Genomic DNA, 20,514 nt, shown 5'->3' with positions numbered 1-20,514 from the left:
TTTTTCAGGGAGTCTTCTCTTCTCATGAGGTGGCCAAAGTATTGGAGCCTCAGCTTCAGGATCTCTTGGTTACATACTGCTCTTATCTTCCAAGATTGACCAAACAGGGATTGGTGCATGCATAGCCTTCCTAGTCCATGCACCCTTAGTGAAGGACAGTCACATACTGTATGTACAGATATATGCATACTTTCCCTATATAGATATTGGGCAAGATCCAATGTTTAACCAGTGGATGTGGTGGAATTTCTTCTACTCTCCCCCCTGCATCTCCCTTTATCTTCCATCTGCTCTGGAGGGTTTCCCAATTCTGCAAAGATGGCAGACTGCAAGGGGGAGGATCAGAAGGAAAAGTTCCACTTCCACCAGTAGAAGTTTATTACACAAGCATGACACAACAACTGAATATTATCATCCATTATTTTTGTTGCTGCTGGAAAAATGTTACATGCAACATAATGCCAGATAGTAATAATTATAGTGACTAGAGTGATCATATTTTATAAATTGTCAATCTGTCATCAGTCGTAATCATAAACACTGATTTTATTTCAATCATCAATAAGTATCATGGAAGGTTTTGTACCATATTCTTTGCCATTCTAAGAGTTCAAAAGTTCTTCCAAATGTCCTGTCTATTTTTGCAGACATTTTTTTAGGGTATCCAAAGTAGGCAATAAAATAAGTTCTTTAAGACTACTGGGTATTTACTTTGGGATCAGTGCTGCTCATGCATGAAAGGTTTTTGCAGTGTCCACATAATGTCAATGGCATCAAAATAGCAGCCTGTATTTTTTTGTAATTTAATTTGGCTCTACCCTTCCTGAAAGCAATCGGAAAAGTTTTTAAAGACCCCCTTTGAAGTCCATATCTAGTTCTCACTCAGTTTTTCTTTTTATTCAAGCTAAGTAAGCCAGACTTCTGATTATTTTTGTTAGTCTGCTTTCTTCCAGTTTATCTATGTGGGTCTTGGACTTCAGTAACCAGAATGGAACACATTACTGCTGCAACAGTTTTATCAATGCAGAGTAGAGTGGGAATAATTGTACTACCCTTAGACTGCAATTCCGTAAAGTCGGGAGTAAGCCCTGTTGAATACAAAGGGCCTTAATTTTAAGTAAACATGCATAAGATTGAACAACCAGTAATGTAACTCATTATTATGATGTCTTATTTGCAGTGGGAGTGCATTGCTTACTCATGCTCAGTTTATTATCAACTGTATCAATGGGTTCTTTTCCACACTTGTTACTATAGGTTATTGGGGGTGGAGAGTTAAACAGATACCTGACTTATATCAGACTTAGCTGAACTTAGTTTTCATTGATTTCAATGAAACCTAAATTCAACTATCTTAACCCACTGTGAGTTTGGTGAAATTAGTCCTATTTTTGCTGATCAGCAAGTGCAGCTAGACTTCCAAAACAGGTTCAGAAAGGCCTTAGAATCATAGAGTTGGGAGTCATCTAGTCTAACCCCTGCAATGCAGGAATCTCAATTAAAGCATCCATTGCAGATGGCCATCCAACAACTGCTTCAAAACCTTCCATGAAGGAGACTCCACCACCTCCTGAGGGCATCTGTTTCACTCTCAAGCAGCTCTTAGTCAGCCTTATCCAACAATTTACTAGCATGATGAAATGAACTCATTGCTTTGTAACCAAATCTGGAGATGACAGACTATTGGAGCCTTCACAACAAGTCATATGAGAAAGTGTAGAAAGCCTTCTTATAGGAAGCATTTACTGATTCTTCATTATCAAGAAGGTTATGTTACAGTAAAAGAGAAATAAAGCTTGTTTGATTCATTTTCTGCAAATCCATGTTGAGGAAGCAGTGGTGCCAGCTGAACCTAAAACTTCTAACTCTGGTGTTCCAGTTCTAGCTCTGCTAAGGAATGTATCCAAATCTGAATGGGATTCGCCACTCCAAGTTAAGAAGCTATCATCTATTTCTAACTAATTCTACTCTCTTGATACTGAGTTTATGAACTTATTAAAGATCCCAAATGTGGACTCTTCAGTTTCGTCTCTAGGAGGACCAACACTAAAGAACGCCACTTGGACTTTGCCATTCACAGAGCCAATGAAGCACCCTCCTTATCTATCAGAGGTTCTCTGTCCTCCACTTACATCAGCCAGCCTGGAATTTTTTTTTTGCTCTTGTACATGATCGTAAGATGCTTCTACAAGAAACTGGAAGTTTCCACCATCCTTTTCCTTTCTCCAGGAAGTCTCAGCAGAGGCCTGCACCCAAATGCCCTCAAATGGCAAGTGGCGGCTCTCTCCTCCATCTTGTCACAACAGTCCCCTGCATACCTCCTCTCCCATCCCCCAAGCAAGACCTGAGCACAATAGCACTCACTCCTCCTACTTTTGATTATCCACTACTTCCTGATACATGTTCCTAAAGTATTGGAGGACTTGTAATTTTCTTATTGCATGAGTGCTAAGTTTACTCAACAGCCTTCAGTGAAGACTTTGTCTGAAGGTTTTTGAAAGTCCAACTATATCAGTGATGGCGAACCTTGGCACTCCAGATGTTTTGGAACTACAACTCCCATCATCCCTAGCTAACAGGACCAGGGGTCAGGGATGATGGGAGTTGTACTCCCAAAACATCTGGAGTGCCAAGGCTCACCATCACTGAACTATATAATGTCTATCAGATCAACCCTATCCACATGCTTCTTGACATTCTCAAATAGCTGCTAAAGGTTGGTGAGGTGGGACTTCACTTTATTTTAGTTATTTTTATTTTATTTGAACTGCTTGTTGAGCAAGGTCCAAGCTTTGCATCAAGCACTGAAGGTTGGCAGGGCAATAATTAGATGCAAGCTGTTCTTCCTATGAGGAAAATCTGGCAGAATTACAAACTTCTAAAATATCAGAATGTGCATACCTTACAGTTTGTTTACACTTGTTCTGGAAAGTTTCTATTCCTAGCAGAATACCTTCATCTATCATTAGGCACACAGGCCTACACAATAATAAAACTATACTGTATTCTCAGTGTGACTGAGCACCTGAGACATACATTGGCAGTAGAAAAAGAAGTTAGGTTTACTTCCAAACAAAGAAGACAGTTCAAGGTGATGTGGGCAGGGTATTAGAAATAGAGAGGGAATGGAATGGCAAGTGAAAGTGTGTGTGTGTGTGTGTGTGTGTGTGTGTGTGTGTGCATCAGACAATGACCAGTACAGCATGTTTTCCTTGTGAATCCAAAAAGGAATTTAGGATTCTTTAATCTGTGTATCCCTTTGGGGACAGCCAATAGTTATGAAAGCCACTGATAAAGCACATATCACAATTGCCACCCCCTTTTAGTAACTGGATCTTGGAGGATAATTGCATACAATGAATGATGTAAAGTTCCTGTGAGAAAATTGGTTTTGATTGAATACAACATGTATAATTTATTTATGCTGATATTTCAGGGTGTGAAACTATGTGAGATATTTAACAAAATAGCTTTTGTTCATTGAATTGGAAGTTATCACTTACTGTGGAAAGGAATAGCCATGTCTAAATCTTTATTTTTCATTTCCACTGGGGGGAAAGGCAGGTGCCAATATCTTACCTGTATTTCTCCACACCAGGGGTATATAGTTTATTAGGGGTATTAGGGGTGGGGTGGTACCTCTGATGGGGGACAAATCATGCTGCTTGTTGGGTAATTCATCCTCCTTAGGTCCCCACCCTGCACTCAGCTCTCACCTGTGGTTCCTAGAAGCTGTCAACATGTGACAGCAGCCACACCTCAGGAATGGTTTTGACTGGCTGGCTAAACCAGGTGAGGGCAGCTGGTGGGTCTTAAATCCTTGGTGAGTTAGGGACTTCCCCTGCATACAAAGGCAGGCTCTGGCATATTGAATGGATGAGACCAATAGTGGGTCCAATGGTCAAGAAAATGGTTTCTGCATGTGCTATAGAAGGGACAGATGGGGCTTGTCAACCTGGGAAGGTAGCCCATCTAGGACACAGAAAACTCTGACCCTAAACCTCCTGCTCATCTTCAGGAGAAACCCCAACACAAATCTGCAGTGAAGTCCCTAAGATGACTGCCCTGTAGCCAAGGGTAAAGGGACCACTGACCATTAGATCCAGTCGTGGACGTGGCCAAGTTACTGCCAAATGAATGCTGTGCTTTCCTTTAGAACACAGAGCTTTGGAAAGCTCTGCTTTCCTTTGGAACACATCTGTGAGGCCGAGATGGGGGTCATTGTCTGGGCAGCCCAGGATCTCCATACACAGTGCCCAGGCTTGCTTCCCAGGGAAGTCACTTAGGTGTTGCTAACGCAGCGGTTTGACTTCACCACTGGAGGCACACTCCATTGTGTCTCAAGACAGACAGATACCAACAAAAAATTTCCACCCAGCCCTGCAGAGAGAAGAGCTATTTCAGTTGGGGAAATGGTATAAAGAGAAGGGTTAAACATTCTCTCCTCAAGCACCTCTGCTGCATGCAAAATCTGAAGCCCCTCTTTCCATAGCTGCTAAGTCTCCCGCTGAAAAATGCAGGATCAGCAGCGGCGCAGCAGCGGAAGTCGCTCCTACGCATGTCTGGACATGCATAGAAGCAATGTCCGGTGCCGCTCTGCCCAATTTCCGGTGCCCAGACATGGGCAGAGCAGCATCCAAAATGGAGCCTCCCTGGCAGGTAGGAAATCTGGGAGATTTCCGGGATTTTTTTCTATTTGGGATAACAGCGGGAAACGGATTAAAATCTGGGGGTTTCATGCGAAAAACGGGAGACTTGGCAGCATAGCTGACTTGGCATAGCTGCCAAGTTATCCCTTTTTTAAAGGGATTTTCCCTTATGCTGAATAGGCTTCCTCGCGAGAAAAGGGAAAACTTGGCAGCTATGAACTTGGCAGCTATGCCTCTTTCCATAGCTGCTTTAAAGGAGAAAAGAGTTAGGAGAGCTGATCACACAATGTATCCCTTTGGGCTGTGACAAAATCAGTTGACGCTTATATATATTTAGCATGGTGGTTGTTAATCTTGTAACATTTAGTATTTGACTATTGGATAGGATAGGCTCCAAATTCCTGTAACATAACTTAACTACATTAGAAGTGTTTGTAAAGCCGCTACTTGATAGCAGCTTTTTCTGGCACAGAACAATTATACGCCATTATGACTAGGAAGCTTTAAAAACAAAACAAAAAAAAACATATTTTGGTGTCCTTCCCTTCAGAATAAAGTTACTGATTTTTGCATACGTGGCCTTGCAGATTATAGGATTGTTAATGACCTCGAGAAACAGATTGTTTTTCTTCCCAAGCCAACACTTTCACTTGCCCTAGGGAAGCTTCCCTAAAGTAGGGTGGAGGTGGTATGCTTCAGTGTAATGAATGGATCTGTAGGTGCCAAGCACTCAAAAAGCAACCGTGTAAAAACAGTGTGGGACATCACAATAAATTATAACAGTACTTATTTTTTTCTTCAAGAGAGCTAATTTTAAAATACAATGGAAAACGCTGGGCTTCCATTTTCATTAGCTTAGAATCCATAGACAAGATATAGCGGTATGATAAATATGGTCTGTTATTGGTCGGCCTCTATGGCCAACTCGAGGCTCTGTTAATATTAATTAGCATGAATGGATTTGCTGATAAGTTCTTTTAAATTTTTTGTCTGGAGAACAATATGCAATTGAAGCAAATGGCATTGTTTCAGTCTTCCCCCACCCACCCTTTTCTTGAGCCCATCTTTTCAGACTGAAAGCATGAAAAGTTATTTTCTGGTGGTGTGATTAGATTGGGGCTGAACTCTCCAGCTGGCAGGCCTGTCTATGACTGGCGGCGGCCTGTCCCCAGTGCTTGTCATTTCCTGACATGCCTGACAGGATGGGGACAGCAGCCCCAGACAGGTTCATTAGATGGTGTTTTCTACAGCTGGGCTTAAAATAAAATAAAATAAATAAAATAGGCCATGCTTTGTCAAGGCTCAAGCTGTAGGGGCCTTTCTTGTTGGTTTAAACCTAGTCCTTGTTTTGACAAATTTTGATCTGTGCACTTTTTAGATTTTCTGACACATTTTTGCTTCCCTCCCCTTTGGCCTGCACTTTGTGCTCTCTGCCTTGTTGCTGCTTCAAAATCCTAACACAGTCTCCCCCAAGAGAGCACGGAGCATGCTTACCCAGGGCTTTAAAGAAAAATAGAGCCATACAGTAAACTAACAGTAATTGTTCATTTCCATGGTGATCAGCACAATGACAAGGGGAAGAAAACCTTGGGACTCTGAGTAAGCCAATTACAAGAAAAGTCGTGAGTTTTTATGGTGCCAGAAACATGCCATTTACATGAGAACATGATATCATTACTTGCAATCTATGCTGTCAAATGTATTGCTCTGTACGGCTGCCAGAAATATAAGCTGTCTTCATAACAGTATTTTGCTTTTTTTGAAAAGTGCCAGAACAGGGATATATATATATATATATATATATATATATATATATATATATATATATATAAGTCAACAATCTTTGAAGCAATATAATAACATTAAACAAGATTTTAAATTAAAAGCTATTTAGGTCTGGTCACATACCCATTTCGATGGGTTATTTTAAAATGTTTTATATTTACATTGTACATCATGAACATTGTGTTGAATAACATGATTATCTGACTTGAGTCTATGGAATAGCTCAAGATATAATCTCATATAAAATAAGCCTCTGTTTTCTCAGTGGACATTTTACTAATACAATGATACAAAGAAGTCTAATCTCTGTTTATATTTCAATTTTCATTGAATTGCGTGAAGGTACTCCCCATTTTACATATTCACTTGGAAACAAAGTTTTCTGTTTTTATTAAATAACAGAATAATCTCTTACTGTGCCTAGTAATTACTCCAATTATGTTAAACTGGTAATTAGAAAGTAATTATTAACTTCTTCAATTTACTGACTGCTGGCTATTGTCTATATCCCACCTTCAGTACTGATCCTTAGAGAGAGTCTATTAATTTTGGATATTTTAAGTAGTGGAAGAATAGCCACATACAAAATGCTTGTCTAATTACAGGGTTGCTATCTAGGCGCAAATGAAATTCTTTACTTGAATCATTTACTTTGCTTCTCTCCGCCAAGATGCTTGGCATATTACAGCCTTTTATGTTAGCTGCATTTAACGGCTTGTGGTATATCCAATGCAGCTGAAAGCCAACCCCTTCATTCATAGAAATCCGAGCACTTACCTTTCCTTTGTATTGTTAGTTACTGCTGCTTTAGTTTGTGGTCTCTATGACAACTGTTTAAATTGGGATGGGCAACTGTCATCTGCAGTATTACCGAAAGAAAAGTGTTAGTGAGCACACAGTCCCATAGACAGAGCATTTCAATATAATCCAATTTTAATTGAGCTCCAGAGACTTTGATGTGCTGCAGAAGGTTGGGAGAAAGCTATTCCAGAGAGAAATTAAAGCAGCCCAGCAAGGCTTCACTACTCCAGACTGTCACCATTTTAAATAAGCATTAGCATCAGACTTAACCTTCCCCTATGGAACATCTCTTTCAGCCTTTTCCTGCTTTTTTGCCATATGTTACAAAGGCAAAGACACTTTCATCTTTCCATATACATTTTTACACCCTCTTGATTAGGTTTGAAAGGCATGTACTGGACTTGAGATGCATCAGAGGCTGTCTCTTGGACCTTGCTTTTGCAGTTCATAAAAAGAAATCGAAAGCAGGAAAGGGATTAGTTTGCAATTGTCATCTGGCGTGTGTTGGATTTTCTCTAGAAGGCTGCCGTGAAAGCACCTAGCCTGATGCTAAAAAGTTAAAAGATTAGACATTACAATTATTTTTAGCTTGGGACTTGCACATCCCCTACCCCCACCCTGTGGGTATGTGGATACTAGCTTATTTGAGGATATGTGTGTCAGATAAGAGAGCCATCTTTAGCCATATGCGCACAATACCCTTATGTTTGCCAACAGGGTATGGCCAGAAAATAGCCACAGGGGAATGGCAATCAGCAATGAGACGGATGCTGGCTAATAATAGGCGGAGAGGAGGGAATGCAAGCTCTTTAACAGATCACAAACATTGGAAGGATTCACTTATAGTTCTAGTAACAGTTTTTATTTCATTGCCTTGGGCTAAATGATTCCATTACTAGTATTAATTATGGCCATGAGAAGACCCAAAGGACTCCGAATGTGGCTGCTTCAATTCTTGGATCTTAACTTTCAAACCACTCCTAGCATGCTCAGTCGTAAGCTCAAGTTATGGAGAGCACACAAGTGTGTCAGAAGCCACAGTAGAGGAAAATGGGAAACAGTGGCTAGGATGACACTCTGTTTTGTCTGTGTCTGTATGGTGGGATACTCAAACGCAAGTACAAATGGGGGGGGGGAACCATACCACTTACTTACATTGGTAGATCACCTTAGCCCTCGAAAGATTTAGAATGGTAAACAAGGCAATACGTTATTTAACAACGGTGTTGTGTTACTTGATGTTAAAAGGTAAAGTTACCCCTGACGGTTAGGTCCAGTCGCAGACGACTCTGGGGTTGTGGCGCTCATCTTGCTCTATAGGCTGAGAGAGCTGGCATTTGTCCACAAACAGCTTCCGGGTCATGTGGCCACCACAACTAAGCCACTTCTGGTGAACCAGAGCAGCGCACGGAAACGCTGTTTACCTTCCTGCCGGAGCGGTACCTATTTATCTACTTGCACTATGGCGTGCTTTCGAACTGCTGGGTTGGCAGGAGCTGGGACCGAACAATGGGAACTCACCCCGTCGCGGGGATTCGAACCGCCGAAGACTTTCCACTGTATTTCCCCTACCCCATGATTGTCAGTTTTCCCCCACCCAACCTTTCAGCATTCTCAATCCTCCCTGTGCCACTTCTTGTGAGGAGCTGATTGTCCATTAGATTTTTTTGTCTTCTTCTGCAAACCTTGGAGTTCCCCCAAGCATGCTGATACCTCCATCATGTTTTCTGTCACCTTCTTTTGGCTACAGAACTGTCATAGCTTAACACCTGGGTTAGGATGTCTGTGTGCATGAAGACAAGCGCATGCACGTAAACTGTGTAAATTAATATAAGGTTATAATTCATTGGGATGTTTTTGGTTCCTCCTTCAGTTACTGAGGTTTGAAGTTTGTTCTGCCCTCTTGTGGCAGCATTCTGGAGATTAAAATTATATTCCAACAGCAATAGTGGTACAATAAAAATGACCACTAAAATGAAGGCGCTATTTGCGCTCAAATTAAGCAGCAGCCTTCTCCATGGGTTTCAGCCTGGGCATGACTTGTAAAACCTTGGCTGGAAAAAGACGCTCCTTGCCACTGAGGCTACTTGGGCATCCAGTGACTTGGTTGAATCAAGGAACACTCCCAGATTATGTACTTGATCATTGTACCAGTAGGAGTGTTTTCTTGGGAGTCTTCTCAGTAGTGGCGCCTGCCCTGTGGAACACCCTCCCATCAGATGTCAAAGAGAAAAATAACTACCAGATTTTTAGAAGACATCTGAAGGCAGCCCTGTTTAGGGAGGCTTTTAATGTTTAGTAGATTATTGTATTGTATTTTTCTGTTGGAAGTCGCCCAGAGTGGCTGGGGAAACCCAGCCAGATGGGCGGGGTATAAATATATTATTATTATTATTATTATTATTATTATTATTATTATTATTATTATTATTCTGCAGAGACTGCATGAGGCTATCCATTTTAGCGTAGGCTTAACAGGGGGGAGCCCAATGAGGAAAGGTTAAAGGAACTGGATATGTTTAGCCTGGAGAAGACCAAGGACTTCTTCAAAGATGTGAAGGCCCCAGAGTAGTAAGATGAGTTTAACTATGCAATTAATTTGCATGGGGAGAAATAGGCTCTCCTTTGTTATTCAACCAAAGGCTAGATTTCTTGCATCAAGCAGAAATTTGAACTTGGTGACCTACAATATCTTCTCCAAATATGACTATATGAAGATGGGATGAATACTGCCGTAGCATGCTGGAGAGAGCAGAAAACAAAAGCAAGAGTCCCTATAAATCTGACCTATGGGGAATTTCGCCCAGACCGCAAGTAAGGCGATCAGATCCTGAGCTGCTATGTTATGATATAATTTTACCTCCAAGCTAAACCTTTTCCCGTGCATAAAGAAACATAAATATATATTGTTTCCATGACTTAAACAAATGAATATGGTTTGCCCATGTATATTTATGCATACTGTCACATTCAACCTACTTGTTTTCCTTTCATGTGAATGTTTCCCTTTATGACAGAAAAATAGGTTTTTCACACAGTTTCAGAGAGAGAGAGAGAGAATCTATGTCCCTGTTTGTATTATCAGGATTTTTCATTGTTTGTATTCTAAGGTTTCTTTATTAATAATACTTCTAGTTTATTTCTCCACAGATTTTAAATATGTTTCATTAACTTGTGTGGACAACATTACATGTTTAAAAAGGTCCACTTCTAGCATAACTCCAAATTTTGGTGTTTATGTGTAGCAACCAGGGGAACATTTAAGGGCACCTGGCTGCAGCTTCTGTGACATACAGAACATCATATGAACCTAGATATACATTTTTAGCATCTTAAATCCACTGATGTCTCCAATTTCTTCTAGGACATTGAATGCTTAGCATTAACAAAACAAAACAAAAATACCCTATACAGAAACTGGTATAAATCGAGGGTTTATTGTTGTAGATTACCTCACGTTTTGCATAAAGGTTTATGGTATTTAGTATCATATATCAAAGAAAACTAAATGTCTATCAAGGTATATTGTAAGATGGCTTGATCACTGTGTAATTATGTACACAGAAGAAGACATCTGATGCTAAAAATCTCCTTAATCTGACAGACAAAGGCCTTGCATGATCTACTTATTAGATGTTTAGTTGGTAAAGTTCGTAGCACCAAAATCACAAGTCAAAAAGTGTTCTTTTTCTTTTGTAGGTTCTTGCTTATACAGAAGGCCTTCATGGAAAATGGATGTTCAGCGAAATTCGAGCTGTTTTCTCAAGACGTTACCTTCTTCAGAATACAGCCTTGGAGGTGTTCATGGCAAACAGAAGTATGTTCACTGCATATTTTGATTAAAGTATTGATACATCTGTTGAAAAACTAACAAAACCTACCAGATCTGAAAATGTGCATCCAGAAGTGATATTTAGTTTCTCACTTTTTGTTTCCAGGCAGAAGTAATGATCCATATATGCCTATGAGTAGATAGCCAATGCATGGGACAGTAGGAAAGAGGAGGCTTCACTGAGCCCCAGCTGCTGTAGTGGAATGGTTCATATTCTGAATTTTACTCAGTTTTTAGATAATATATTTGGTGAAGTTCATGAACAAAATATTAACAACAAATGTGATTGACTTCAGGTTATCAAAGTAATTTTGTTTTTATTTGTTAGCAAATATTGGCTATGGGAAGGAGCTTTTCCATCCATAGAAGGTGAAATTCGGATCCTACCTGATATGTCTCTGATATACCACCTGATATGTTTTATCAACAGCTATGAGTAGAACAACTACTATGTTCTACTCTGCTGTCAGAGGCAGTATGCCCCTGAATACCAGATACTGAGACTTGCGAGTTGAGTTCTGTTTCTCTCAGGTAATGGCTTTTGGGTTTCCCCTAGGTGTATAATTGACCACTGTGAGAACAGGATGCTAGACTAGATGGTCCATTGGCCTGATCCAGCAGGCCCTTCTTATGCCCTCACACTACAGTGGAACCTCGGTTTATGAACACCTCGGTTTATGAATTTTCGGTTTATGAACGCCGCGGACCCATCTGGAACGGATTAATTCATTTTCCATTACTTTCAATGGGAAAGTTCACTTCAGTTTATGAACGCTTCAGTTTATGAACAGACTTCCGGAACCAATTACACCCATGCTTCAGTTTATGAACGCTTCAGTTTAAGTACTCCACAGACCCATCTGGAACGGATTAATCCACTTTCCATTACTTTCAATGGGAAAGTTCGCTTCAGTTTATGAACAGACTTCCGGAACCAATTGTGTTCATAAACCGAGGTACCACTGTATATTATTTAAACAACAACATAATGCTTTAAAATTATTAGACTTCAAAATATAACAAATCTTAAACAGCTAAGAGTGTTACTGGAATGTTCTTGTGTAATACGAAGCTGATACTGTGTTCCCCCACAATTGAGTTCAAAATATGGAGACTATTAGTTATAAATCAGAGAAGGAGAAAATTGTCTGTCCATTGTGTTATAGAATGGGTGGTGTATATGTATACCAGGAAATAACACTTCAGGAATTAACTTTTACACCCAAATAAGAAATTATGTAAAACAAGTGTCACTTTTCAAAGGATCCAAGAATGTATTTTAGATGTAAAAAAGCAGTGTTAATTACTGCAATATTAAAGCAGTGTAATTGGTCGTGAAAAAACAGCAGTTCTGGTGAATTTTAAAAGTAACCAATGAGCATTCTGTTCAATGTGCTACAGGACTGAACAGGTGAATGTGCACCTTTCTTCCGGAGTATGGTTTTCTGCAAGATAGGACCTTGATCCACAGTGTAGATCTGCCTACCTTTCTATGTAGGAATCTGAGAAGGGTCCTTTAAAGTGCCTTGGTTTCATAGAAGGATAAAGTTACAGCCAATGACCTTTTCTTACCTCCCTTCTTTGGTAACTATATATCAATATGGGGATGAAAGAGATGGCTTCATGGCTGTGGAGTCCCAGCTGCATAACACTCTCCCCTCAGAGATTCAGCTGACACCATCAGTGGTCTTCTTTTGTCACTAAGTTAAGAGCTGCCTGTTTATGCAGACCTTTGGGTCATGCAAACTGTAGTTGATATTGGGCCTCCCTGTTTGATGAGATTTGCTGATTGGTTGTGATCTTAAGTACAACAGTGTAACTGTTATTTTATACTATGTGTAAAATATTACTTGCACCCTGAGATTTTTAGCTGGACTAAAAATAGTCTAATAAATAAATACAGTATACATTATCATATAGATGCATTAAAATATGCATTATTTATTTATTTATTTATTTGAATAACACCAGGTGTCACTGTTAATCTTTAGACGTCTCTTGAAGACTCTATGCCAACAGACCTATTCAGTTGCTTATGATTATGATTATGAGCAAGTCATTCTTGTGACTATTTTGCATCATTTTATTATATTTTATTTATTGCAGCACCTTGATATTGTATGTGAGTGGGCTGTATAAAAATACTTTTGTACTTATAAATAAATGTAATTTTTTTGTGAGATATCATGAGAAACGTCTGTTTGCACATTGATCAGTTCCTAACATCTCAATTCTGGTTGTCCAACAGCTTCCGTAATGTTCAATTTTCCTGACCAAGCAACAGTCAAAAAAGTTGTGTACAGTTTACCTCGTGTTGGAGTAGGAACCAGCTATGGCTTGCCACAAGCTAGGTATCATGATATATCTTATTTCCTGTTTTCTTTTGTGTTAACTTCAGAGTAGATTCGCACAAGATTGCCATGTGATGATAATGCATGAAAGCTCGATTATGTGGAGCATCTATCATGCGTCAGTGATCATAGTCACGGAAACATTGCATTACTTTCAAGTAAAATCATTTGTGGGTGTCATGTCCATTCACTCTCAGATCACTTCCTGTTCAGACAGGAATCATAATTGTTAAGCAGGTTACTGCCAGGTGTTCTGGAATCATCATCAAGATGGAATTAACTGATTAGTTTTTAACAGTGCAATTCTATAAATGTTTATTCCATCCCGCTGACTTCATTGGCGACTCACAGGAAAGTATGTTTACAATTGCAGCCTAAATTACTTATAATATACATTCTTTTATAAAAGTATAATTATAAAATTCCACCTTCACCATCATTGTATTTTAGTCTGTTCCACTTACAGGAAAATTATTGTTTAAATTGCTGGGAAGTCTGTGGATCTTTTACTGTTTTGATTTTTAAAATGTTGCAAGTCAGAGACTTGTGTAGACTTTGTGTAGAAATTAGATTTTTATGTAGGGATGCCTGTTCACTGGTGTTTAATGTTAACAGCACAGAAAATGTATGTAAGGATTTTACTTATGTTTAAAATGTCATAAACATGATAAAGATGCTCACAATGGCAGGGATGCTGGTTATTTAGAAGGTTTTGTTAACCCCCAGCCTCATAGGACACAGTTCACCAAGCAATGCTCTCCCATCTCCTACAGAAATGCTTACTAGTCATGCTGACACACAAATGCTTAGGGAATACTGTATTGCTTCCTTGGTCTGTTAAGATGTTGCTGTTTTCCAATAAACAAAAGTAACATTTCCATATACACATTTGCGGTAGTATATCCAAAAGGTAATGTGACTTGATCAAAGCTGGGCAGATTTAGAAAACACCACAGTAGTGTGTCCTTCCTACGTTATTTGAAACATAAGGGCATGGAACCAATTTACTGTGCATAATTTATTTAACTCTGCCACAGTAATTCACACTCCATGAATTTCTTCAGCTATCTTACCACTAGGAAGCTATCAGAAGAGATTTGTTTTGCATCATATTCTGTCAAATCAGAAGGCAGCATCCAAAAATAAAAGCCCTTAAAGGATCCAAGTAATGCCTAAAAATAAGTAGATTGTACTAATACTGTGAGTGAAATAAAATATTCCAACATTTCCAAAATGCGAGTGGAACAAATTTTTCTACTCCACCATTCTGTATCATACAAAGTTAATTATACTGCATCTATGATTTCTGGGGGTGTAGTTCTTTTACACCAAATATATAACAGCCGTTATAACAATTCTCTAAGGAACATGGGTGGCGCTGTGGGTTAAACCACTGAGCCTAGGGCTTGCCGATCAGAAGGTTGGCGGTTCGAATCCCCGCAACGGAGTGAGCTCCTGTTGCTCAGTTCCAGCTCCTGCCCACCTAACAGTTCGAAAGCATGTCAAAGTGCAAGTAGATAAACAGGTACCGCTCTGGCGGGAAGGTAAACGGCGTTTCCATGCATTGCTCTAGTTCACCAGAAGTGGCTTAGTCATGCTGGCCACATGACCCAGAAGCTGTACGCCAGCTCCCTCGGCCAATAAAGCAAGATGAGCATCACAACCCCAGAGTTGTCCGCGACTGGACCTAATGGTCAGGGGTCCCTTTACCTTTACCTATAACAATTCTATAAGGTTAGTTAACATGATCCCCCCATCCAGCAGATGAGACCAATAAAGCTGAAAGAGAGGGGCTTGCTTAAGACCACTGAGTGAATTCATGGCGCAAGTGAGTTTTTAAGCAGGAACTACTACTACTATTCACCCTTCATCCGAAGATCACAGGGCAGATCACAATATAAAAATAGAAAATGAGAACACAAAATACACAATAAAAACAAGAACAAGAAAAATAAAAACCAGTAAACACCCCCCCCCAAAAAAAACAATCTAAAGGCCATACAGCCAAAGGCCTGGTTAAAGAGAAATGTTTTCTCCTGGCGCCTAAATATATGAAGGTGCCAGACAAGCTTCCCTGCAGAGAGCATTACACAAATAGGTAGTCAGCACAGAAAAGGCCTATTCTCGTGTTGTCACAATCCAGACCTCTCTTAAAGGAGGTGCACAAAGAAGGGCCTCAGACGATGATCCAAGTAAGTTCATATGGAGAAAGGCTGTTTTTGAAGTACAGTATTGTGATCCTGAGCCATTTAATGCTTTAATGTTCTAAACCAGCACTTTGAATTGGGTCCGGAAACTAATTGCCAGCCAGTGCAGTTGGGCCAGGATTGGTGAAATATGCTCAAACCGTCTTGCCCCTGTGAGCTACCTGGCTGCCAAATTCTGCACCAACTCGTTTCTGAACCATCTTGATATAGCATATTGCAATAATCTAGCCTAGAGTTACCAGTGCACAGAGGGCACAGGCTATCCTTGTCCAGATAAGGGTACAGCTGATGGAAGGCATTCTGTACCACTGAGGCCACCTGAGCCCCATGCGACAGCAATGGATCAAGAAGTATCCCCCAAACCACATACCCACCCCTTCAAATGGAGTATAACCCCATCAAAAGCAGGTAAACTATCAATCCAGTGTAGGGAACCAGCCACTAACAGTGCCTCAGTCTTACCTGGATTGAGCTTCAGTTTGTTGGCTCTCATCCAGTCCATTATCTGATTGCAGTTCTGCACAGCTACTCTCATACGAGTTCAATTAAATTTTAAGAGATTCATGAAAGTACTACTATAATTATATTGCATTGGATTGTGAACCCAGTGTTTACATCTAGTGTTCCTGTTAGCATGTATTCTATATGTTCTAATAACAATTAGATAGTCTTTTTCAACAACAGTGTGAAAAAGAATACATAATTCTGAGTTATAAAATGCTAATAAGCTGGAAAGATTGAAACAACTATTAGAATGTGTTCTTTAAATTTAATTCCTAGACGAATTTCTCTGGCCACTCCCCGTCAACTATATAAATCTTCCAATATGACTCAGCGTTGGCAACGAAGGGAGATTTCAAACTTTGAGTATTTGATGTTTCTCAATACTATAGCAGGTAAGTCTTCTGTCTCTTTAATCCTTCATAATATGTTTATGTTTGTCAACTTCTTGAGCACTGTGACTTGATAGAACACACTTATCTATCTGGAATTTAGCTGTGGCTGTATGATAGATTCTGAAAAAACTCACATTAAATTTTATCGAAAAATGCACAACCTATCACCCAGACTTCAAATTTATTTATTGTGGTGGTGGTTGTTCTTTGCTCTCCTTCTGCCATTTCCTCTGCTGACAGCTTTGTCTGAAGCTTTATTAGAGTCAACAAACCATTGCCAGTGTGTGTCTGGAAATAATAATGGGAAAATGTAATTTCGCTACTTCGTCATTCTTAGCAACAGCAACTAGGCAGCAAAATAACAGTAGTATCCTGCCTAGTACAGATGTCACCTGGGTGGTGTTATGATTAAATTGCAGCATCTTCCCTTTTTTAGCACCTTGAACTGGAATGCATGAGAACTGATCTTTAAAATTAGGCCCACGATTCAAGACCTTTCTACATGACTTAATGAGAGGTGCATTTCACTAGTACTTGAAACTAATTAATGCCGGCTTGAAATATAAAATGATATACAAGGATTTACTGTTAATATACAACATAAAATGATATACAAGGATTTACTGTTAATATACAACATCACCAGGTGGCCCAGGGACCCAGGTGGCGCTGTGGTTAAATCACTGAGCCTAGGACTTGCCGATCAGAAGGTCGGCGGTTCGAATCCCTGTGACGGGGTGAGCTCCCGTTGCTTGGTCCCAGCTCCTGCCAACCTAGCAGTTCGAAAGCACGTCAAAATGCAAGTAGATAAATAGGGACCGCTACAGCGGGAAGGTAAACGGTGTTTCCATGTGCTGCTCTGGTTTGCCAGAAGCGGCTTTGTCATGCTGGCCACATGACCTGGAAGCTATACGCCGGCTCCCTCGGCCAATAATGCGAGATGAGCGCGCAACCCCAGAGTCGGTCACGACTGGACCTAATGGTCAGGGGTCCCTTTACCTTTTTTACCTTTATACAACATCACAGCATCCAAAAATTAATACAAATCTTACCACAGGTAAATTTTCTCAGGTGGAATGAAATTCAGCTGAATGTCCATTGAGCCTTAGGTAGGAGCCATAGGAATACACACACACACACACACACACACACACACACACACACACACAGAGTAAAAACATGTTGGTATTTATTTTGTATCATATTCTAGAAATATTTGGTTAGTAAATCATGCTTAGACTTGGGCCAGGCAAAACCATGCAGACCAGATACATTTCACTTTGAAAATGACTCAGTATGATTAATTTGTTAGTCTGTAGCATGGGATTTATTACAGTAATAATTCAGTACTATGTAGAGTCATAAATCCCATTTAATGAATTTTAGATGTTAGAATAACCTACCATAATAGTGGATCATTATGCAATTACATTAACTTTCTTAAGCTAGTATGCTATAAATACTTTAATGATAATATCTAGCACTTATATAGCACTTAGAGTGCTCAAAAAATTCACATAAATTAGCTCAAGAATCCTGATAGCAATCCTATTTGGTAGCCTAGTATTATGTAGATTTCCCTTTATGAAGATATTTCTATATTTTTTCCTATCCTTTCCACCTGCTTTGAGATGTAAGAACTCACTTAGCAGCAACCATTTCATTTTCAAGTTTTCCCTTGCCTAAATAAATGAACAGAGACATCTTGGGCCATCTTTCATTGAACCCACTGTGTTGCCTTAGCCATAAAGGCGTAAGAAGAGCCCTTTTGGAGTAGACCAGAGACCCATCTCATCCAGCCTTCTGTTCCCAGTGACCAACCATGTGTCTGTTGGAAGCACATAAGCTGAAGAGCTTAAGACAATAGCCCTCTCCCATTTTTGCTTCCCAGCAACTGGCATTCAGAGGCATAGTGACTCCAGCCCTGGAGGTAGTATATGGCTATTGTTGCTAGTAGCCATTGAAGACTTTATCCTCCATGAATTTGTCCAGTACCCCTTTAAAACCATCTAAGTTGCCATAGCAAATTTAATATATTTATTAAGTTCTGTGTGAAGAAGTACTTACTTTTTCTCTCCAGAATCACACATTGGATTACCCAATCAATAGTCTCTCTATTCGCTTTCTGCACATCATGCATAATTTTAACTCCTTTCTTGTCTGGTCCCCCCCCCCAAACTAAAACCCCCCAGCAGTTTCTGCATAAAGGAGTTGCTTCATTCCTCTCATCAGAATTGGTTGCCATTTTCAGTTCTGTATATCCTTTCTGATTTCTGGCAACAAAATTGTTCACAGTACTCCAAATATGTTGCGTTAAATATTTTTATACAGATATTGTGATATTAGCAAGTTTTCAATCTCTTTCTTAATTCACACCTATTATGGAATTTGCCATTTCCACAGTTGTCATACACAAAGTCAATGTTTTCATTGAGCTGTTCATAATCTTTTCCTGACCAATCACCATCAGAATCCATCAGTGTATATATGTGAAATTAGGATTTTTTGCACCATTGTGCATCAATTTACACTTACACCGAATTGCCCTCTTGCTCATCCTAGCTCTAGGACAGGGGCTGTTTCCTGGTGAACAGTCCCCTCCCCCCTGCTGAAAATAAGCTTTAAAGATGCATTCTATTGTAGCCAATATAATAGATTGTGGTGGGCATAATAGTTTATCTGGTTTGCAAATGGGCCCATGGGCCCAAAAAGGTTGGCACCTCCTCCTCTATGCCACTTACAAACAAGTTTAAAAACGCTGGTCCTTGGGGGACCACACTTCTTCCTACATCTCTTCACTGTGAGAATTGTCCATTGCTTCTTAAATCTTTGCTTACTGTTCTTTAACCAATTACTGATGTCTAAGAAGACCTGCCCTTTTATCCCATGACTGCTACATTTACTTAAGTGCCTTGGAGAGGGACTTTGTTGAAAGCTTTTTGAGAATCCAAGTAAACATTAGGGATGGAGGATAATTTTACTTGGTTTGTATATTTAAGTGAACTAACCTAATTTGCACCTCTTAGAATTATATACAGATCAGAATGTAATTCTTCAGATTTTACACCTCTAAATTTAATGATACAGTTTTTGAATGAAGACACAAACCGTCATCAATTTTAAAAGTATGTATTTTAGGATCAAATACATTTGGAAATATGTGCATTGAGACAAAATATGTATGTATATATGAATTTTCATACAGTTATTTAATGCAGAAATTGGACTGAACAAATTTATGAATAAACACATGAAATAGGCTAAACCATCCATCTCTAGTATACACTCCTATCCACATGCTTAGCATTCTCAAAGAACTCTAAACAGAGAAAGATGGGACTTGTATATGCAGAAACCATGTTGTTTCATCTTAAGCAAGACTTGTTTTTCTATATGATGGATATTTTCCTTCATGCTTTCCACCAGTTTACCTGTACACATTAAGCTAACTAGCGTCTCATGGATTCTGGATTGTGTGGCAATGTCTCTCCCTCCCCAGGAAATAAGACACAAGACACAGTGAATTGATTTTAAGTGGGTGAAAAGGCCACAACTTTATTGGTTTCGGATGTTGAGCGGTATTGGCTTAGGCATTGGAACCTAACCGGCTATATCCGACTGTAACCCGTGTGTTACAGTCTGGGAGAAATTAACCACCAGAAAGGAGCCCAGTGATGTACATCTACTGGGACACCTCCTGTGGCCACCGTTGGGGGTGTGTGCCGTAAGGCCCTGACCTCCGCAGGCTCAGGATAAAGCTACCGCCCCGGAACCCCTTTAACGGGATTAATTCTCCAATTTCTGGGCAGACGATATCATAACCTGCCCCCCTTCTTTTATGCAAATTTCCCATGCCTAACCGCCAAACCAAGTTGTGACAAATTGCTATGAGGTAGGCGAAAGAACCAGTTTGGCTAGTCCAAGTGGAAAAAGTCCTACTAGGCCCCCCGGCCAACCAATTCGACCAACCGAAGTCCATAGCAGCGTCGGCCT

At 39.9% G+C, this 20,514-nt stretch overlaps 1 protein-coding gene across 11 annotated transcripts in view; it reads left to right on the top strand.

The window, feature by feature from the left end:
• NBEA (neurobeachin) overlaps positions 1-20,514 on the top strand; it is a 354,996-nt gene that overhangs the window by 253,751 nt on the left and 80,731 nt on the right. For all 11 annotated transcript variants that reach the window (XM_060273786.1, XM_035114665.2, XM_035114666.2 and 8 more), the window contains 3 exons: positions 10,935-11,052; positions 13,316-13,418; positions 16,406-16,521. In XM_060273786.1, the coding sequence (XP_060129769.1) occupies positions 10,971-11,052; positions 13,316-13,418; positions 16,406-16,521 (301 nt within the window). In that variant the 5' untranslated portion in view covers positions 10,935-10,970. The remainder of the gene's footprint in view (positions 1-10,934; positions 11,053-13,315; positions 13,419-16,405; positions 16,522-20,514) is intronic.

This window comes from Zootoca vivipara, chromosome 4 (genome assembly GCF_963506605.1).
Source record: "Zootoca vivipara chromosome 4, rZooViv1.1, whole genome shotgun sequence".
Taxonomy (NCBI): Eukaryota; Metazoa; Chordata; class Lepidosauria; order Squamata; family Lacertidae; genus Zootoca; species Zootoca vivipara.
The sequence above is the reverse complement of the archived record's forward strand: the minus strand, read 5'-3'. Positions and strand labels throughout refer to the sequence as shown.